General features: G+C 38.9%; 1 protein-coding gene across 1 annotated transcript in view; it reads left to right on the top strand.

Annotated features, from left to right (window-relative positions):
• LOC150081645 (uncharacterized) overlaps positions 1-23,571 on the top strand; it is a 981,095-nt gene that overhangs the window by 822,809 nt on the left and 134,715 nt on the right. Inside the window, exon 47 of the mRNA XM_090380575.1 lies at positions 13,867-14,057. Coding sequence (XP_090236701.1) covers positions 13,867-14,057 — 191 coding nt within the window. The remainder of the gene's footprint in view (positions 1-13,866; positions 14,058-23,571) is intronic.

Genomic DNA, 23,571 nt, shown 5'->3' with positions numbered 1-23,571 from the left:
GGGGGGTGCAGGCAGATATAAAGTTTTCTGAGCAGTACAGACAGGCTGCAAGAGTAGCTCATGGTGTATTGTCGATGATATATAGGAATTTTTCTCGCAGGCATAAGGAGGTGATTATTCCCTTGTATAAGGCAATGGTCAGACCACACCTAGAGTACTGTATGCAGGTCTGGAGGCCTCATTTCAAGAAGGATGTAGAGATGCTGGAACGAGTACAGAGAACGGCAACAAGATTAGTGAATGGAACAAAGGGGTGCTCTTACGAAGAAAGGCTTAAGTTTTGCAAATTACAGTGTCTGGAGATTAGGCACCGGCGAGGTGATCTGATAGAGGTGTATAAAGCCTTGAATGCTTTGAGCATGCTCAATGCTGATGGGATTCTTCCTCTTTCTCAGAATAATCAACTGAGAGGGCATAAATTCAAATTGAGAAAAGACAGATGTAGGATAGACGTGAGGAAATTTGTCTTTGGCCAGCAGGTGGTTGGTTGGTTGGTTGGTTGGTTGGTTGGTTGGTTGGTTGGTTGGTTGGTTGGTTGGTTGGTTGGTTGGTTGGTTGGTGGAATAGACTTCCAGCCCTTGTCGTGGAAGTTGATAGCCTAAATAAGTTTAAGGCTCAGCTGGACAGGTATTTCGAACGAACAGAGGGGTGAAGTGGAAGTGGTTATTTTTTATTTATTTATTTTTTTTTTTTTTTTGGGCTGATGCTGCATAAGCTTGCTTTCTTGCATCAAATGCTTCTACTAATGCTAATGCTAATATAAGACAAGACTGTGTTTTAGAAGGGTTCAAATCAACTAAATTGTCTTTGTCCCAATGGAGAATTACCTGAATCGGTGTTTAAGGAATTCGTAACAGATTTTCGAGAAATTGAAGCTGATTGAGCAGGACAAGATTTCTCAAAATGGAAAGTGGAATGCAATGTGCTATCATTGGCAAAACTATGGATAGAATTTCCAGTCAATGGAAGAAGGTCATTAATATACAAGAGGAAAAGAGTGGGGGAAAGAACTGAACCTTGGAGACACAGGCATTAGTGGAGAAATTAAAAGACAGAGAGCCATCTACCATCACCCTAAGTGAGCGATCAGAGAGAAAACTGGATAACCAATTACTAAAAACAGTTGGCAAACCATAAGATGGAAGCTTGTTTAGAAGACCTTTATGCCAAACACGATCATTAGCATTAGCATTTAGCATTAGTAGAGGCATATGATGCAAGAAAGCAAGCTTATTCAGCATCAGCCAAAAAAAAAAAAAAAAAAAACCCCTCTCCCATTTCACCCCTCCGTTCGTTCGAAATACCTGTCCAGTTGAGCTTTAAATTTGTTTAGGCTATCAACTTCAACAACAAGTGATGGAAGTCGGTTCCACCAACCAACCACCCGCTGGCCAAAGGCAAATTTCCGCACATCTATCCGACATCCGTCCTTCCTCAATTTGAATTTATGCCCTCTGAGGTGATTATTCTTAGAAAGATTAAGAATCCCATTGGCATTGAGCATGCTCAAACCATTCAAAGCCTTATACACCTCTATCAGATCACCTCGCCGGTGCCTAGTCTCCAGACTCTGTAATTTGCAAAACTTAAGCCTTTCTTCGTAAGAGCAACCCTTTCTTCCATTTACTAATCTTGTTGCCCTTCTCTGTACCCGTTCCAGCAGCTCTACATCCTTCTTGAAATGAGGCCTCCAGACCTGTATACAGTACTCAAGATGTGGCCTAACCATTGCTTATACAAGGGAATAATCACCTCCTTATCCCTGCTAGAAAAATTCCTGTATATCATTGACAAGACACCATGAGCTACTCTTGCAGCTCGTCTGCACTGCTCAGAGAACTTCATATCTGCCTGCACAATTACCCCCAGGTCCTTTTCATTCTCCACCACTGTCAGTGTAGTACCGCAGAGTTGATACATTGCTCTGGGGTTACTGTTACCCATATGTAGTACTTTACATTTGTCAATGTTAAACTTCATTTGCCACCTCTCAGCCCATCTGTTCAACCTTTCCAGATCCTGTTGCAGCAGCATAGCGTCAGTAGTGTCCTTAACGACCCTGCCAACCTTTGTATCATCTGCAAACTTAGACATTAAACTTGATATCCCATCATCAATATCATTCATAAACACCGAAAACAACAATGGACCCAACACTGAACCTTGAGGAACTCCACTAATAACATTAGTCCACGTTGAGCAGTGTCCATTGATTACCACTCTCTGTCTTCTGCCACTCAACCATCCCCTTATCCATAGCAGCAATTTGCCTCCAATGCCACACTGCTCCAATTTGTGCAGCAGTCTTCCATGTGCAACAGTATCAAAAGCCTTTCTAAGATCCAAATATATAATATCAAAGTTATTCCCTGCATCCAGTTCTTTTGTGACTACATCATAGTATCCAATCAAATTGGTCAGGCAAGACCTGCCCTTAACAAAACCATGCTGCGTCTGAGCTATAACTGAATTCTTGTCTAGATGATCCTGCAGTGCTTCTTTAACCAGTGCCTCCATTAATTTACCTGGAACAGAAGTTAAACTAACAGGTCTATAATTACTTGTGTCAGCCTTTGATCCTCCTTTGTGAATTGGGGTTACATTTGCACATCTCCAGTCTATGGGTACTTCCCCTGAGTCCAAAGAAGCTCTCATAATTATGGCTAGGGGTTTGCATACTTCCTTTGCTGCCTCCTTTAATATAACTGGATAGATCCCATCCACCCAGGTGCCTTTTTTATGTTTATCCTCAACAATCTCTCCTCCACTTTCCTCTCAGTTATTACAAAATCATCCAGCTCACTGCCAATGTTTACTTTACCTACATCATTCTCCTTCCTGAATAACTCCTCATGCGTGAATGTAGATGCAAAATACTCGTTTAGATTGTTAGCCACCTGAGCAGGATCCTCAACTGTTGAACCATCAATATCCAGTGGACCAATCTGATTCATCCCTTTCCTTCTCGAGTTCAAATATGTAAAGAACTCCTTTCTGTTTTTTTTGCATCCTTTGCCAAGGATTTTTCGTAGTCTGCCTTTGCCTGCCTAATCTCCTTTGTGACTTGGTTACAGACCAACTTATATCTATCATAGGCTTCCATGTCACCCATTAATTTGTATGTATCCCATGCATTTTTCTTCTCTGCCACATGTCTCATTAGTCCATCTGACAACCATTTAGGCCTAAACCTTGAACAATATTTCTTAGTTGATAAGTAAAGAGTGGTAGCCTCCAAGATTAGTTCCTTGAATGCTTCCCATTTTGAGTTTGCTGTTGGTAACATCATCAGTTGGTCCCACTGTATAGAATTTAAATACTGTCTCAGACCATCATAGTCGCCTTTACGAAAACAAAAACCCTTCCCTTTACCTCTGATGGTAGTTACCTCCTTGAGTAAATCCCACTTCAACACACTGTGATCACTGCCACCTAGTGGTTCATTTATCTGCAGGTTCTTAATGCATGAAGAATCACTACTGATAATCAGATCAAGAGTATTGCTCCCTCTTGTTGCCTCACGAACATGCTGATGTAGAAAACAATCATCCAATAAATCCACAAAAGCCTTGCTAGTGTGCGAGTGACCAACCCACAAATTCCAGTCAATATCTGGGAAATTAAAATCCCCCATTATAAGACTCTCTGATTTACTGGCCCACTCTATTTTCCTGTACAATATATTATTATACTCATCAGAGTCATTAGGCCTATAGCACACTCCTACTCTCAATTTTGATTTCCCTATGCTTATGTCACACCAAACTGACTCGACACTGCCCTGTCCATCGATGTCAACTGGCTTCACTTCCTTTGACTTTATGTGTTTCTTAATTAATAGCATAACCCCTCCTCCCCTCCCCTCCAGTTCCGCATTACTTATATCTGTGTGACACCACGTCTCTGATATCCCAACAATATCTGCCTTTGATGTTTTGAGCAATACCTCAAATTCATCAAATTTATTTACCAAACTCCTAGCATTGGTGTACACGCAGGTATACATGCACCTGTTTCTTTTCTTAGCTACCCTAACACAACCCATGTGTTTACTTGTAACGCAATGACTACCAGCAGTCTCTGAAATATCCTGCATCTTGTTTTTCAGACTTCTGCTCATTTGAATAGAAGCAGTGCAAGAATCACTTCCACCTCTGCCAGTGGCTACTGTTAATCTATTAGTCCTTGTATCCCCCCCAACTAGCAGTTTTCCGACCCACCTAACACTGCCTCGACAGCATCAGCAAAAATTCTTGCACCCTTTCTATTTAAGTGTATCCCATCCCTGTAGAAGCAATCTCTCCCGTTAACAAGTACAGTCCAGGCTGAAAAAAATTCTACCCCTTGAGCCTTGCACAATCCCTCCAGGGCCGAATTGATCGACAAGGCTCTCATCATATACTCCCTCCTATCGTGTCTGGGCAGAATTGCAGACACTTTCAAGTTCAACCCTAATTCGCGGCTTTTTTTCAACAGTGACCTGTACTTGCTAAGTAATTCCGCCGGTCTCCTACTCTTAATATCATTAGTGCCAACGTGTACAACTATATCACCTTTTGTGCCCTTAAAAGATGATATCCGCTCTACAACGTCATCAACCTTTGCCCCTGGCAGACATACCCTGGTCCTATTCCACCTATCCTTTTTACAAAGATCAAAAGCCTTTGAGATGTCAAGAGCAACTACTTGTGTTTCACCGAACCTTTCCATTGAATTAGTCCATAAATGGGTAATATAAGCCAGAATATCACCAGTGGATCGACACTGATGGAATCCATACTGGTGATCGTTGATTAGATGGAAGGTTTCTAGGTGGTTTAAGAGTTGGCCGTTAATTGATTTCTCCATTACTTTAGAAAGAGTAGAAGTAATTGCAATGGGACGATAATTGGATGGGAGGGATTTGTCACCCTTTTTAGGAACAGGCTGGATATGAGCAAATTTTCAAGCAGAAGGAAAAACACTTTTGGAATAAGAAAGTGAAAAAAGGCGGCAAAGATCCTTCTGACATCCTTTTGACGGAAGACCACAGGAGGCATTGACTGGAGCGTGTTGGGAATGGTGGGAGGTGTTTTACCAAGATCATTAATACATGAGTTGGAAGTAAAATGGGCAGAGGTGGGAGCAGAGATGGGCAAAAGTTGAAGCCAATAGCTTTGGCAAGAGACCAGAATGCTCGGCTACCATTAGGGCAAGAAGCAAGTTTTCTACTCTTAGCCGGTTCAAACTCTAGTTTGGACTGATTAATAACTGCTTTACAATTGTTGCGAGCTTTGGTATAGGCAGAAAATGAAACTGAAGAATTAGAAACAAGCCAATTACGATATTCAACATTCTTCTCTTGAACAGCCTTAGAACATTTATTGGAAAGCCAAGGTTTAGATAAAGGACGAGATTTTAAAGTGGAGTGTGGGATAAAGGATTAAATTCCTGAAAAAATAATTTCACTGACATGATCTGAGCAAACGTTGACATCAGAAGTTTTGAAACTGTAATCCGACCAAGGAAAAGAAGAAAAGAAGTCTCGCAGGTCATCCCATTTTGCATTCTTGTAATGCCAAACAACACGAGGTTGGGAATAGCCATAAGATGAAGGTTCCATTGGAGAAGAGACAATCACCAAGTTGTGATCTGAAGTGCCTAAAGGACCTCTCACTTCGACCATGTACTTAGAAGGGTTGTTTGTGAGAAAAAGATCAAGCATATTGGCTGTATGATTAGGATTGTCCGGTATTCTTGTTGGTAAATGAACAATCTGTGCAAGGTCATTAGTAATTGCAGAAGCCTCAGCATCTCGACCAGCTGGGTCGGTGTGACTAGAAAACGGAAGCCAGCTGGAGTTGTGAACATTAAAATCAACAAGGAAAATTACCTCACTGTTAGGAAAGGACTGGAGAATGTCAAGTTGCAAAGAGAGGAAGTGAATGCGCTCCAAGTGATTAGTGGAGTTGGGAGAACGGTAGAGACAACAGATGAATTTGACACAGTGAGGTAGAGAGATTTTAAGCCAGAGAAGATCGAAAAGAGGAGATTCGAAATTACCAAGTCTCTGACAGGGAATATCAGAACGGATATATGCACAAGTACCACCTTTGAGGCGAAAGGAATCATACAGCGAATAATTTGGGCATCTGAGATGAGTAGTAGTTGAATCAACCGATAACTGAGATTCTGTCAGAAAAAGTACATGGGGTTTGGCAGACTGCAAGTGGAAATGGACATCGTTGAGATTAGAATTGAGACCACGTATATTTGTGAAATAATTAGGAAGTGCTTGGGAGGTTTAGATCTTTTCGCAGATAAGCTTGCTCCATTATTTTGACAATTCATGGTGTATTCAATAGTAAGAAAAAGCGGGTGGGACATGCTGTATGAAGTAATGAAATTTTTGGATACGGCGTACATATGGTAAGAATATACCCAGATTCTTGACATACCGTGGCCTCGACAATGCCCCCCGCATACACACTACTCGGACCCCCTCCAGTCACTATCTGGCAGAGTAGAGGTAGCAGGATTATACACTAGCTGATCCGGAAGCCTCCTAGAGAGTTACCAATAGGTTCTGTCCGGTGTACTAACTAGTGGCCGGCCTGCGAACACCGTTTTAGAGTTGTACCCTCGAAATGTAAGGAATATTGGATCTCGCCATAATGTTCATCATAACTCATGATTTTCAAAAGTCATCAATCATACTGCATGATGGATGAGATAGGGAAAGGTTGACTGGAACTTAGCTCTAGAGACTAAACATGGGTTCCACCACTTCAAGCCTCCAATAAGCAAAGTGGTGGTATTGCACCAGTTGATGAGGGTCATCCACCACCAAGTACTGCCTGGTAACATAAAGAGACGGCATTCTTCCATGTGGTGTGGGCACCACACCTCGACCCCTGCTTACGTTGATTCACACCTGGGCCCACCACGTACTTGTGCTTGGAGGTTATACCCAGGATTACAAACAGTCCCACCATTGTGGAGGTGCAAGTAGAGGATTTGGCTGTCACAGACTTCCGGACTTCACCAAAATTGGGTCCACTTTATTTGAGTGTCACCCGAATATCAGTTCCATCAGCATTTTAGACTCCCAGGTAGCAAATACAGCTTGACTGGCATATCTGAGAGAATGTCTGTGACAACCTCAAGGACCAAAGTTTAAAAGAAGGCAAGATGAATATGGTCATCAATGAAATGGATAGATATAAAATTGACATTTTAGGAGCAGGTTAAGTCATGTGGACAGGACAAGGTCATTTCAAAACTGTAAATGGCTTTTTGGTTGTTTTTTCTGGAAGTGACCAAATAAAAGAACATGGTGTCGCTGTCATTTTGAATAAGGAATGTTCAAGGTCTCTTCTTGGATACAATCCTATTAATAGTAGAATGATGACGGTTAGACTTCAGAGCCAGCCAGTAAATCTTACAATTTTAGTTGCATATGCATCAACATCCACAGAAGAAGATATGGACATTTATTTTGAAAATCTCCAGTCAGCTCTTGATCTGGTCCCAAAAAAGGATGTTTTGATACTCATGGGTGATTTTAATGCAAAAGTAGGCAAGATAGTTTCTTCTAGTCTAGAATGTGGTAGGTTTGGTCTTGGCTCTAGAAATGAGCGGGATGAAAGTTTAATTGAATTTTGTCATCTGAACAGTCTTGTCATATGTAACACCTGCTTTCAGCAGCACCTGAGAAGGCTCTATACATGGAAATCTCCTGATCATAAAACAAGGAATCAGATTGTTTATATCCTTGTGCAGCAAAGGTGGAATTCCAGTGTAATCACACAAAAACACTTCCTGGAGCAGAGATTGTGTCAGTGATTATCAACTACTCCACATCATTCTCAAGTTGAAGCTGAAAAAGATCATGAATAAGGTTTTCCCTAGACAATTGGATGTAGAAAATATTCCAGATGATTATATGCTTGAAGTGGGCAATCATTTTCAAGCTCTATTAGAACTAGATGACAATATGCTGCCTGAGGAAATGTGGGAAAATACAAAAAGCATTATTAAGGACTCAGCAAAAAGACACATTAGAGAAAGGTTAAAGATCAGGCAGCCTTGGATTACAGAAGACACTTTTAAACTTATTGAACAGAGAAGAACTGCAAAAGCCCAGAATGTACAAATAAACAGAGTATCAGGAACTAAGCAAAGTCATCAAGTGCTGTTTAAGCCTGGACAAACAGGATTATATCAATCGAAAGTGTAAAGAAATCGAATACCACAACAAACAAAACACTAAAAAGATGTACGATGTAATTAAGTTCTTAAGACAAAAGTTCCGACCAAGGACTGAGGGGAAACTAATTAAGTACAAAGGGGAAATTTTAACAAAGGAGAACACAATCAAAGGAAGGTGAAAAGAAGGTTACACCGAAGAAGTCAAAAAAGCTATCAGAGAACTAACATGTGGCAAGTTAACCACACCTGGAATTGATTAAATACCTATGGAATTGATTAAAGCTACAGGTGTGAAGGGTGCTGAGTTTTTTCATAAAATGATTGTAAAAATTTGGGAAACGGGATGGTGGCCATCAGATTGGAAGAAATCAATTTTCATCCCCTTACCAAAAAAAGGAGATCTGAAAATTTGCTCAAATTACAGGACTATTAGCCTATTTTCTCACGCTAGCAAGATTCTTCTTAAAATCATATTAAACAGAATCTCAAGAAAACTTGAAGAAGAAATGCCAGAAGAGCAAGCAGGTTTCAGAAGGGGTAGAGGAACCAGAGATCAGATCTTAAGTCTACGACTGATTATTGAAAAATACAAAGAATTCGATGTTCCAGTCATTTTGTGTTTTATAGATTATGCAAAAGCATATAGTGAAAAAGTCCATGGGAAACCTGGACTTTTTCACTATAGATAATGGTGTCAGGCAGGGCTGTATTTTGTCACCTCACCTTTTTAATCTTTATGCCAAAGATATATGGAGGCGCCTCCGTAGCCAGGTGGGAAGGAGCAGCAGTGTGTAGCACACGCTTCTTGATTAGACCGGGGTTCGAGCCCGTCAAATACGGAGGATGCAGAAAGGTCAGGGAATGACCACCGCATATTCCTGGAGCAATATGGCCTTAGTTGCTAATGCTCCTAAAAACAAAATAACAAATAACAAATAGCCAAAGATATCGTGTGTGAAGCTTTGGAAGATTTAGAGAATGGCATCAAAATTGGAGGACTGAAGATAAACAACCTTCGTTATGCAGATGATATTGTGCTAATTTGTAATTCTAAGGATCATCTGAAAGAAACTCTGAGGAGAGTATGTGAAGCAAGTAAGAAAAAAGGATTGTTTCTGAACGTGTGTAAAACTAAAATTATGGTGATTGGTGATAACCTCAGTTCCAGTAAAGTGATGGTTAATGGGAAAGATATCGAAGAAGTTGATGAATTTGATTACTTAGGGTCAAGAATAAATAAAAATAGTGACTGATCAAGCAATGTAAAGAGACAACAGGCAATTGCTAAAACATTGGTCGCTGATCTGATAAAATTATGGAGAGATCATGATCTGCCCCTAAAGACGAAACTGACAGTCATTGATTCGTTAATTTTTCCAGTTGCCACTTATGGATGTGAAGGATGGAATTTGAAAAGAGTTGACAGGAAGAAAATTGAGGCATTTGAAATGTGGTATTACAGGAGAATACTGCGTATTTCTTACTTGAATTAAAGAACAAATGTGTGGGTATTGAATAAAATTGGCAGGCCTAAAATTCTTCTTCATAGCATCAACAAAAGAAAACTCAAGTTTTTGGTCATATAGTAAGAAGGGAAAACTTTCTGTTGAAGAATATAATGGAAGGAAAAACTAAGGGTAAGAGGTGCAGAGAAAGACCTGCAACTAGGTGGAAGGATGGGATCAGTGAACTTCTGGGCACTTTGCAATGCTGCTCATATAGCACCTGATCGATGCAGTTGGAGGAATTTATTGGCGACTACAACAGCTCCTCAGGGAGCTATGTGACTGGAAGAAGAAGAAGAACATCATCATCAGTTGGTCCCACATTATTGAATTTTAAAACTGTCTGAGATTACTGATTGACAAGGCACAGTTCTCATCATCATTTTCATATAGGTGACGGCCATCACCTTTACAAAAGCAAAACTGTTTCCCTTTATCCTTGATGGTAGATATGGTAAATCCCACATAAATACACTGTTGTTCTTTTATTTGCAGATTCGTAAAGCATTAATTATCCTGATATAAGCAGGAGAGTAATACTCTCAAGATCAAGAGTATTACTCTCTCTTGTTGTCTCTCTAATATGCTGCTGTAGAAAACAGTCATCCAGTAAATTCACAAAATTTTGCTAGTGTGTGTGTGTTGTTGTTGTTTGGTTTTTAGGAGCATTAGCAACTAAGGCCATATTGCTCCGGGATGTGCGGTGGTCATTCCATGACCTTTCCGCATCCTCCGTATTTGGTGGTGACGGGCTCGAACCCTGGTCTAATCAAGAATTGTGTGCTACGCACTGTTGCTCCTTCCCACCTGGCTACCGAGGCGCCTATGTGTGTGACCAACCCACAAGTTCCAGTCAATATCTGGAAAGTTAAAATCGCCCATTATAAGACATTCTAATTTGCTGGCCCACTCTATTTCTCTGTATTGTTCCTTGTACTCCTCAGAGTTATTAATCTTGTAACACACACACACACACACACACACACACACACACACACACACACACACACACACACACACACACACAGCTATTCTTATTTTTGCTTTCCCAGTGATTAATGCACACCAAACTGACTCAACATTGCACTGGCTACCCATGTTGACTGGATGCACTGCCTTAGATTTTATGTGCTTCTTACCTAAAAGCATAATCCCCTTCTATCCTGTCTGTCCTTTCTGTATACATTGTGCTCCCCATATTCAAATTCTGCATCACTTATATCTGAGTGAGGCCACACCTCTCTGATATCACAACAATTTCTACATTGAATGACTTGATCAGCACTTCAAATTCATCAAATTTATTTACTGTGCTCCTAGCATTGGTGTACATGCACCTGTTTCTACTCTTAGTTACCCTTACACAGCCCATATATTTTCTTGTTCCATGAAGATTCACAGCAGACCTTGAAATCTCTGGCACCTTGCTTTCCAGGCTGTTGCACATTCCAGTAGAAGTGTGATTAACTATTTAGAATAATAATAATAGATTAACTAGGTGACTAGTTAATCTATTATTCTGTGTATCCCCCTCTTTTCTGACCCGCCTTACACTGCCTCAGTAGCTTCAGCAAATATTGCATCCTTTCTGTTTAAGTGTATCCCATATCTGTAGATGCAGTCTCTCCTATCAACAAGCACAGACCATGCTGAGAAAAATTCTACCCCATGAGTTTTGCACAGTTTCTCCAGGACCAAAGTGATTGATAAGGCACATATCATATATTCCTTCCTATTGTGTCTGGGCAGAGTGGCAGACACTTTGAAATTTAACCCTAACTTGCGACTTTTTTTCAACATTGCCCTATACTTGTTAAGTACTTCTGCACGCCTAATCTTAATGTCATTAGTGCCAACATGTCCAACTATATCACCTTTTGTGCCCTTAAAAGTTGATATCTGTTGTACATCATCAACTTTTCCCCCTTGCGTCTCAGTGAAACCACATCTATGATATCCCTACAGTGTCCACATTATATGGTATATCTTGTACTTCAAATTCATCAAATTTATTTGATGAATTTGAAGTACAAGATACCTGTTCTTACTTTAGTTATCTGAACATGGCCAATGTATTTGCTTATTCAATAATGAAACCCCCCCCCCAGCAGTTCTGGAAATCCACCTTGCTATAAGTGTGACATGTACATTCCAGTAGAAGCAATGCAAGAATTACTTATACCTCTGGCCACAGCTGTTGTTAATCTATGCTTGTATGTTATGTTAGTCTGTGCATCCCTCCAAGCTAATAGTTTTCCAACCCACCTAATACTGCCTCAACATAATCAGCAAATATTCTTGTACCCTTCTATTTAAGTGTATCCCATCCCTTTAAAAACAGTCTCTCTTGTTACCAAGCACAGACCATGCTGAGACAAATTCTGCTCCAACCATTTACTATTAACAAAGCCATCTATTCATCTATTTTCCTTAAAATATGAAATCTAAAGTTATTTTTTAAAACATTATTAAATTTATTTTCTTTCCTCTTTCCCCAGAGATTATTGAAATTTCTGACTGAACTTTCACTACTTCATTTGCACCGATGAAAGATCATCCCCTTGTTTTAACTTTTTTATAGAATTGAATCATTCTCAATGAACAGAAAATGTTTTCTAACCAAAGACCCAGAGAGAATTGCCTCAGCAGCACCGATAGCTACAGCATCTGCAATATTAAAAGTCAAAAACATTTTTTATAGAAGCACAATGGCATAAAGCAGTGCTGCATGCTCCTCACTTGTCAAAATAGATTCTGGTGTGAAGAAGTAGGTCAGAATGCATATGTCTGTAAATAGTGCTGCCTGTAAAGGCTTTCATGATGAACTTTTTTACACAAGAAGCATGAGTTAAGCAAGTCATATGTGTTAGGTTTGGATAAAAAAAACTGTAAAATTGTATATGACTGTATTTGTCATATACAAATCAGTGTCACTATCAAAAATGCATATTTTTTCACTAGAGTATCAGTTCTCAGTCTGGCCATTATAAATGCAAAGAATCATTCACAAATCTTGCACTTGTGCAGTGGTTCACATTTCCAAGAACTTTACAAGTAATGCTAAAGTAAGCAAAAGTCAACAGTAAGGTTCTCCATTTGATATGTTTTAATGTATTTCAAAAATCATTAGAAAGCTGGATTGGTCTCAGTGGGGTGATGAAATGTTCCAATTTTTGGCATAATATCCTGGTATCCCCAAAAACATTTCGGGGACACTGTCCCCATGAAAAATATATGATGTTAAAATGAATAATACTGTATATAATTTTGCTAATTAAGCATAGAATTAAAATTATCATATAAATAGCATCACTTGAACATTTTACATCTAACATTGCAAAGATGTTCCAAAATCTGTGTTCTGCTTGCTCATGCACTACTTATTGACATCATGTTGTGCTGTTTTCATGCTTAAAATAAACAAGCAAGTGGAAGAAGTCTTTATAATGATTGAAGAAATACAGCAAAGATTTTGTCCATTAAAATGATTGTGGTAAATGCAGTTACAAGGAAAAAAATTCCAAAGAATGGACAGCTTTCCTTGATAATTAAAATGAAATGATCAATATGTATGAAATTTTAAAGTGAACATGATAGTTGTGCTGATATAAATGTTATTTAAAATAAAGAAAATGAGGAAAATTGCTGAGGTGAAATTATAATTCTTTCCAACTCAGATTTAATTTTAATTCATTAATACTATTATATTTTTATTTAATAAATAAAAATATAATAGTATCACTCCCTCCTTTTTGCCACTACATCCCTGTGTTTTATTTTGAAGGATTTATGTGCATAGTATTATAAATTCAAATTAAGGATTTTAGCATAAACTTTCAGTAACTTTTATTGTAATTGCCAATATTTGTAAAAGCAGAAGCATCTAGCAGAATGACTGTGATGATTGATGTATTCACTATGCTTTTGTATTTCTCATAGTACAATTTCCAGTTTCAAAAAAATTGAAAACACTATATATAACTTTTTCCTGGAAATCTAAAGTTCTTGTCTAACGGAAAGTCCATATAAATACTTAAGCCTCAATATACAACATATATATGCAAGTATATATAACTTTGGCAACTTTTCATCCAGGGAAATGTTATTAAGACCATATTTACAACAAATTGAACAACAAATAGTAAAATTAAAATTTTTCTTTCTCTTCTAGTGATCCAGTCAGTAATATAAATAGCCAAGAGCAATCAACAGTGCAGAACGTTGTAGAGATGGCTGTCCTAGAAAATTCAGCCTTTGATGTCCGAGATACATTACCTAATGTCTTACCTGATCTTACTTCTCTTTCCTTAATCACTGATTATTCTTGCCCTCCAGGACAAGTAGTTGTAGCTCCTTTTTGTGGTAAGAATATGATGCTACTTTTTTTTTTACCTGAAAACGTTTTGCTTTATTTTTATTATTTGTTTAATAATTTTCTACTAAAAAAAAAAGCATATTCTTGTTATTTTTTGATATCATAGATCAGGAGTTGCCTCAGAGGAAAAGTTTATGTATTGAATCCTCTGTTTGCAAAAAGTCCAAAAAAGAATGCTGAACTAAAAGTACAGTTATCCTCTGGGAAGGTATTGATTGCTTTAAAAGGAATGTAGGCGGAAAGAGTTCTCCAAATAGAAAGTTATTGGTGCTGACAACTTTTACTCTTCCATCTATTACCAAATGTATCACGAGATTTCTTATGACCTATGGTATACAATATGTTCAATTGATTAGCAGAAATTAACAGTTTTGGCAGTGCAACTTTGATGGCAAGTATAGGAAACTCAGTAACATAAACTCTTCAAAACCCTTACCAACTTAAAAGACTGCAACAAAGCTTCAGTACTCATAAACAGCTAAACACTAAGGCACACAGATACATATTGATTGCTATTGCATGATTATGGTAACTATACCAGATGAGAAATAGTACCAAGGCTGTTCCTAGGGAGGGGCAGGACTCCAGCCAATTGTTGCAGATGCTGACAATTTGGCTGGACGTCCACATATGGGGCCTTGGATCCATAACCTTCTTGGTAGACCATTGTAACACTGGTCCTTTACAAGAAATTTAACATAACTGCTCAGATTTAATAATTTTATATCTACCATATCATAGTCCTTCGTAATAAATATGGATACAACACGCCATGTTGTCTATATTTTTTACGCAAGATCTGAAGGACATGCTTATGGACATAGCAGTTACTACTGTGGAATGCGAACACCACTAGTCTGTGTTCTTATTTTTCATAGTACAGTACTCAAAATACAACAAGATTGGTGAGGGGAATGAAGGGATCCTCTTACCAAGAGAGGCTTAAGTTCTGCAAATTGCAGTGGCTGGAGACTAGGCACCTGTGCGGTGATCTGATTGAGGTGTATAAGGCCTTGAATGGGTTGAGCACGCTGAATTCTGATGGGATCTTTCCACTTGTTCAGGTTACGAACCTAAGGGGGCATAAATTCAAATTAAGAAAGGACAGATGTAGAATAGACGTGCAGAAATTTGCCTTTAGCCAGCGGGTGGTTAATTGCTGGAACAAACTTCCATCCGTCGTTGTGGAAGTTGATAGGTTGAATAAATTTAAGGAGGAACTGGACAGGCATGTGAAGCGAATGGGGCGATTTTTTTTTTTTTTTTTTTTTTTTTTTTTTGGCTGATGCTGCATAAGCTCATACACATGCTTTCTTGCATCACATGCCACTACTACTAATACTCAAAATTATGTTACAAGAACATAATTTTTAGTATTTTATGTACCAAAACCCCTGGCATTGCTGTTGTGATGGGTATATTGTATATACAGTATATCACTTTTGTATACAATAAAGATTATATTCATAATAAAATATAATAAATTTTTATTTTATTTATTTTTTTTTTTTTAAAAAAAAACAACTCAAAATAATAAAAAAAAAAAAAATTTCACTACAACTCGCAAAACAAAAATCACTTGAGACTTTGACTTAATATATCAATGCACGTATAATGTTTAATTGTTTAATCCTACAATAGCATTAACGCTGCATAACTGCAACATTATCACAACTGAAAATTGCGGTGCCTCCGTAGCCAGGTGGGAAGGAGCAGCAATGCATAGCACACGCTTCTTGATTAGACCGGGGTTCAAGCCCGTCACCACCAAATACGGAGAATGCGGAAAGGTCAGGGAATGACCACCGCATATCCCGGAGCAATATGGCCTTAGTTGCTAATGCTCCTAAAAACCAAATAACAAACAACAAACAACAACTGAAAATTTAATTAAAATAGAAAATAGGCTTAAAAGTAGTGTTCACGAATATATATATATATATATGTGCAGTGCTTTTTTTGGGACGGTACGCAATGGTACGGCATTCCAGCACCTTTATTAACAGTGACTTGTGACATTTGGATGTAGTGCACTCCGAAATTTGTAACATTTCGTAAGTTTTTTTCACATGTTTACCTATTATTCAAATAAGCTTAAAATTTAACTAAATTTGCATTTTTCACTGTCTATTCTTAAGATATTTTCTATACAGTAATACCCCGACTTACGCGAACTCGGAGTTACGTGGTTCTTGATTTTTTCGTTTGGTGTATATCTAAAATTAGCTTACCAGAGATTTGGAAGTCAAATCATAAAGCTTGGGTGACAGCTTCTGTTTTTGAGGACTGGTTTGAAGTCGAACGTTATTGCAAGTCTAAACAGATTCCATTTAAAGTGATGCTTCTTATTGACAATGCACCCGGTCATCCTCCTGCTATCCTAATTAATTTCGACCCATGTGTGAAAGTTGTGTTTTTGTCTCCAAACACAACCAGCCTGCTTCAACCGATGGACCAGGGAGTCATCAAAACATTCAAGGCTTACTACACGAGGCATTCGTTTGCACGTCTGAATGAAGCTATGAGACAAAATAATGAAATATCTGTTAAAGATTTTTGAAAACAATTCAATGTTTTAGATGCCGTAAGAATCATTGAAGAATCTTGGGGATGAAATTCACAAAAAACTTTGAATGGTGTCTGGAAGAAACTTTGTCAATTTTTTTTCAAAAACGAGAGGAAAACAATGCCAGAAACTCATCATGTCGCTCATGTGATAGAAGAAGTTGTTAACTTGCCAGGCAATTAGATTTGGAAGTCAATGGTGATGATGTCAACGAACTGTTGGATTCACGTAGTCAGGAGCTGACAATGAAGGAGCTCATGGAGATGCGTGAGCAAAACGTCACTGAAGTATCCGACACTTCAGACCCAGTTTCCCCAGAAAAGCACATGACAATTGCAAGCTTGACAGAAGGTCTCAGCTCAATTGAAAAGGGCTTAAAAATTTTAGAACACATAGACTCCAACGAAGAATGCGTTATAGCTACAAAGCAAGGAATAAAAAAATTATTAGCTTGCTACGAAGAAATTCTGCGTGAGGGGAATGAAGGGATCCTCTTACCAAGAGAGGCTTAAGTTCTGCAAATTGCAGTGGCTGGAGACTAGGCGCCTATGCGGTGATCTGATTGAGGTGTATAAGGCCTTGAATGGGTTGAGCACAATTTTATGAAACCATCGAAATAACTTTTTTACGTAACTCATTTATTTTTTTAATACATATTTTGTATTAATATGTATAAAGAACTGCAATTTTATTAAATATTTTTCTTCTAAACTAGTGTTTTTGTTAGTCCTTGGTCCCAATTGAACAAAATTTATATGTATTTATATGTAAGGTTTTACCCTGACTTACACGAATTCGACTTAAGTGATTTTCGTCGGACCCACCTATCGCATAACTTCGGGATATTACTGTATAAAACTGTATAACCATTTTTATAATTCTAAATTACTCAGCTGGACCTCTGTTTAACGAAGTCCTTTTATAGCAAAACATTTTGAATTCCCCTTGGAAGTTACATTTCAAATACTTTCTGTTGAACAAATAAAATTTTCATATAGCGAGTGGATTAGGAGAGAATTAACTCGGTACACACTGTTCGCATTTCTGGCCTTCAGGCAATTTAGGCAATTAGTGCTGCTGTGCGAATTAAGAGAGCTAAAGGGTTAGTGGTACCTGGAAAGACCTATCCGACCACTTGTCCCACATATCATGTGGCACAAGTGAAGTCAATGCTAGGAGTTTAGTAAATAAATTTGATGAATTTGAGGTATTGCTCAAAACATCAAAGGCAGATATTGTTGGGATTTCAGAGACGTGGTGTCACACAGATATAAGGAATGCAGAACTGGAATTTGGGGAGTACAATGTCTACAGAAAGGATAGATAGGATAGGAAGGGAGGAGGGGTTATGCTATTAGTTAAGAAACACATAAAATCCAAGGAAGTGAAGCCAGTCGACATCGCTGGACAGTGCAGTGTCGAGTCAGTTTGGTGTGACATAAGCATTGGGAAATCAAAATTGAGAGTAGGAGTGTGCTATAGGCCTAATGACTCTGATGAGTATAATAAGAAACTGTACAGAGAAATAGAGTAGGCCAGTAAATCAGAGAGTCTTATAACGGGGGATTTTAATTTCCCAGATATTGACTGGAATTTGGGGGCTGGTCACTCACACACTAGCAAGGCTTTTGTGGATTTATTGGATGATTGTTTTCTACATCAGCATGTTCGGGAGGCAACTAGAGGGAGTAATACTCTTGATTTGATTATCAGTAGTGAACCTTCATGCATTAAGAATCTGCAGATAAATGAACCACTAGGTGGCAGTGATCACAGTGTTCTGAAGTGGGAGTTACTCAAAGAGGTAACTACCATTAGGGGTAAAGGGAAGGGGTATTGCTTTCGTAAAGGTGACTACGATGGACTGAGACAGTATTTAAATTCTATACAGTGGGATGAACTGATGATGTTACCAACAGCAAATTCAAAATGGGAAGCATTCAAAGAACTTCTCTTGCAAGCTACTAGGCTTTACATACCAACTAAGAAATATTGTTCAAGGTTTAGGCCTAAATGGATGTCAGATGAACTAATGAGACATATGGCAGAGAAGAAAAATGCATGGGATACATACAAATTAACATGTGACACAGAAGCCTATGATAGATACAAGTTGATCTGTAACCAAGTTACAAAGGAGGTTAGGCAGGCGAAGGCAGATTACGAGAGATCCTTGGCAAGGGATGCGAAGAAAAACAGCAAAGAGTTCTTATGTAAACTCTAGTAAACTCTAGAAGGAAGGGGATGAATCAGATTGGTCCACTTGATATCGATGGGTCAACTGTTGATAACCCTGCTCAGGTAGCTAACAAGCTAAATGAATATTTTGCATCAACATTCACACGTGAGGAATTATTCAGCGAGGGGAATGCCAGAGGTGTATTCAACTCTACCAGTAAGCTAGAGAATCTTGTAATAACTGAGAGTAAAGTGGAGGAGAAATTGTTGAAGATAAACACAAGAAGGGCACCTGGGGTGGATGGGATCTATCCAGTTATATTAAAGGAGGCAGCAAAGGAAGTAAGCAAACCCTTAGCCATAATTATAAGAGCTTCCTTGGACTCAGGGGAAGTACCAATGGACTGGAGATGTGCAAATGTGACCCCAATTCACAAGGGGGGGGATCAAAGGCTGACACAAGTAATTATAGACCTGTGAGCTTAACTTCTGTTCCAGGAAAATTAATGGAGGCACTGGTTAAAGAAGCACTGCAGGATCATTTAGACAAGACTTCAGTTATAGCTCGGACACAGCATGGTTTTGTTAAGGGGAAGTCTTGCCTGACCAATTTGATTGGATACTATGATGCAGTCACAAAAGAACTGGATGCAGGGAATAACTTTGATATTATATACTTGGATCATAGAAAGGCTTTTGATACTGTTGCACATGGAAGACTGCTGCACAAATTGGAGCAGTGTGGCATTGGAGGCAAATTGCTGCTATGGATAAAGGGGTGGTTGAGGGGGAGAAGACAGAGAGTGGTAATCAATGGACACTGCTCATCGTGGACTAATGTTATTAGTGGAGTCCCTCAGGGTTCAGTATTGGGTCCTTTATTGTTTTCTGTATTTATAAATGATATTGATGATGGTATATCAAGCTTAATGTCCAAGTTTGCAGACGATACGAAGGTTGGCAGGGTTGTCAAGGACACTACTGACGCTATGCTGCTGCTGCAACAGGATCTGGAAAGGTTGAGCAGATGGGCTGAGAGGTGGCAAATGAAGTTTAACATTGACAATTGTAAAGTACTACATATGGGAAACAGCAACCCCAGAGCAACGTATCAACTCTGTAGTACTACACTGACAGTGGTAGAGAATGAAAGGGACCTGGGGGTGGTTGTGCAGGCAGATATGAAGTTCTCTGAGCAGTGCAGATGGGCTGCAAGAGTAGCTCATGGTGTATTGTCAATGATATATAGGAATTTTTCTAGCAGGGATAAGGAGGTGATTATCCCCTTGTATAAGGCAATGGTCAGGCCACACCTAGAGTACTGTATACAGGCCTGGAGGCCTCATTTCAAGAAAGATGTAGAGATGATGGAACAAAGGAGTGCTCTTACGAAGAAAGGCTTAAGTTTTGCGAATTACAGTGTCTGGAGACTAGGCACCAGCGAGGTGATCTGATAGAGGTGTACAAAGCCTTGAATCGTTTGAGCATGCTCAATGCTGATGGGATTCTTCCTCTTGCTCAGAATAATCACCTGAGAGGGCATAAATTCAAATTGAGGAAAGACAGATGTAGGATAGATGTGCGGAAATTTGCCTTTAGCCAGCGGGTGGTTGGTAGGTGGAACAGACTTCCATCCCTTGTCGTGGAAGTTGATAGCCTAAATAAGTTTAAGGCTTAACTGGACAGGTATTTTGAACGAACAGAGGGGTGAAGTGGAAGTGGTTATTTTTTATTTATTTATTTTACTTTATTTTTTTTTTTGGCTGATGCTGCATAAGCTTGCTTTCTTGCATCAAATGCCTCTGCTAATGCTAATGCTAATATGGAGAAGTCGCACAGGTCAACAGTGAGCAGATCAAGGGATATTTCCAATGGGCTCTGGTCCACCTTCTACTGCAGTGGTGTCCAAATTTTTCCCATACAGGGGCTATAGCCCCTGTATGGGATAAAAGACAGTTTCAAAAAAAAAAAGAAGAGGAAAAAAAATTTCAAATTTAAGCACTAGTAACAATATTGGTGACAAGAGAAGGAAAACGAGGACAACAAAGGTATTAAACCTTCTAAACATGAATTGTTGCATTTGGTGAAAATTAAGTTAGAAAATTATCAATTAGGTTTCAGTTAAATGAAAGATATAATTCGTGGGTTTTGGGAATACCTAATTGAAAAGATGGCTTTGGAAGAATGGAAGCATCTGATGGATGCTCTGAGTATGATACCAGTTTCATCGAGTGAATGTGAATAAGGATTTTCACAAATGAATCTGATCGCCAGCCCAACCAGAGCTTCGTTTATGACAAAAACAGTTTCTTCCCTACTGTTTCTTAAAATTGTAGGCCCACCACTGACCAGCTTCATTCCAGCAAAATATGTCTATTCGTCGCTGCTCCGGAAACGTCATTGAGCAACAGACTTACAAAGAGGAAGAAAAGAAGTCGGCATCGGATGAGAACTTAATAAAAATTTGGAATGTTATACAAAAACTTTATTATGAAATTATTTTTACTTTTGTTATTTATTTTTACTTATTATTTTTAGGGTCCATAATCTAACGAAGGACCCTTATAATGTCACTCGGTTGTCTGTCTGTCTTGTCACAGCATTTTATCTCTGGAACCACTCAACCTACTGACTTGAAATTTTGCACAGGTTTGTACATCATGTGGGCCAACATGACGCCATATTGACCGTTATTGACAAAAATTTGTTTGTGAAATGGGGGTTAAATGTGGGGGGGTAAATGTTTTCAACAACCTATACACCGTTGGAAAGAGCTCAACGAGTAGACTTAAAATATAATTTTAAAATATTTTAAAAATTTAAAATGGCGGCACCAGACAGAAAAATGTGAGTAATTTTCATGCCCCCCACCTATATTTCCGTTGCTAATGGAGCTAAAAATTTAAAAATCACATTTGCTATGTGTTATTCAGTGCTTTTCAAGAGAAAACTATTCTAATTGAAATCTATCATTTACTTTTTTGGGTTAAAATTAAAAAAAAATTATTGGACTTTGATAGTGCGCTTCTTTATACTAAGTAACTCTCCTTTTGGTGACAAAAAGGTTGCTAAATAGTTAAGGATTCTATAAAGGTCATTTATAAATTTTGCGACGAGAAGTATTTTTTAACAATTTTCAAAGCTGGAGTTGTCCTGGCAAGGAGGTACTCAGAGAGCCAGTGTTGAGGCGACGATGGTGGGGAAGCGCCTACGCGGAGTCTTGCACGGCTCTCAACTGCCAGTCGTTTCTCCCACCCTTGTCATTCACAACAACTGGAAAGGGCCCCGAGTGCCAAGCGATAGTGTCCAAGCGATTTTCATAAGTGATTTATAGTGCTCTTTTTCAGTGATTTAGTTATTTTCTTTCCAGTGATTTTCTCATTCTCATTTCTCTGTAAGTGGTTCTGTACTTAACAGGGCTAAAAGGAGCAACGATGGACAAAAATAAACAGTCCTCGTGTGGATCTTATGATTCAGAACTGGACAAACATAATCCAGATCATGACGACACAAATATATCCCATGCTAAGAGACTAAGTAAGAACCCAGAAAGGAAAATTACCTTTCTTTTCTTCGTATATTAATTAATTTTTGCACTAACAAACTAACCTCTCCACCGCTTGGCCACTAGGTGGCACCGCTCCTGCCTCCACGTGGCGGGGCTGGAAGTCTGGGAGAAGAAATCCACTCTCCCAGGGCTAAAAGGAGCAACGATGGACAAAAATAAACAGTCCTCGTGTGGATCTTATGATTCAGAACTGGACAAACATAATCCAGATCATGACGACACAAATATATCCCATGCTAAGAGACAAAAAAAAGAAGGAATGGACAAGACCACTCCTCTCTTTCTAATACTACACTCCTCCACAGACCAACCATTGAGTAAGCTGTCCCCATTTTTGATACAGAAATGTCTCGAAAATGTGGCTGGCCCTCCAAAAATGGTTCGGCGTTTAAGATCCGGAGATTTATTAATCGAAATGACTGAACATAGATATGCTGAGAGGCTATTGAATGTATCCACTTTTGGTGGAATTCCCACAAAGGTTACCCCATGCCACCTTAAACTCCTCTAAAGGGGTAATATCAGAGTGGGATCTATTGAACGTATCAGAGGATGAGCTTGTGCATGAATTAAGAGATCAAAACGTGGTACAAGCCAAAAGAATTCTTATTAAAAGAGATGGAGAGCCTGTCCCCACACGGACAGTGATACTAACATTCAAAACACCAAATCTGCCTACTTCTATACATTCAAAACACCAAATCTGCCTACTTCTATTAAAGCTGGTTATCTTCGATGCCAAGTAAGACCATACATTCCAAATCCAGTCCGGTGCTTTAAGTGCCAAAAATTTGGTCATTCCCAAGCTGTCTGCAGAGGTGTAGCCACTTGTGCTAACTGCGGATCAAAAGAGCATACACACACGAACTGTAATACTGAAATGCAAATTTGTCCTAACTGCCATGGTAACCACTCTGCCTTCTCTAAGGAATGCCATCAATGGAAAAGAGAAAATAATATTCAAAAATATAAGATTGAGCAGAAAGTATCCTATCAAGAAGCTAAAAAACATTTTGCAGTACCTGCTAAGTCACCTACATATGCTTCAGTTACCCAACGGTTACGTTCAGTAGAAACTCAGACAGACTGCTCAGTCCCTCCAAATATCTCAATATCTGGTTGGGCTAAATCACTCCTCTCCTCATCAAAGGAAAAACCTATTCCTAAATATGCTACTCGAGAAGCAAAT

Source organism: Mastigoproctus giganteus, chromosome 8 (assembly GCF_048544385.1).
Source record: "Mastigoproctus giganteus isolate SK-2022 chromosome 8, ASM4854438v1, whole genome shotgun sequence".
Classification (NCBI taxonomy): domain Eukaryota; kingdom Metazoa; phylum Arthropoda; class Arachnida; order Uropygi; family Thelyphonidae; genus Mastigoproctus; species Mastigoproctus giganteus.
The sequence above is the reverse complement of the archived record's forward strand: the minus strand, read 5'-3'. Positions and strand labels throughout refer to the sequence as shown.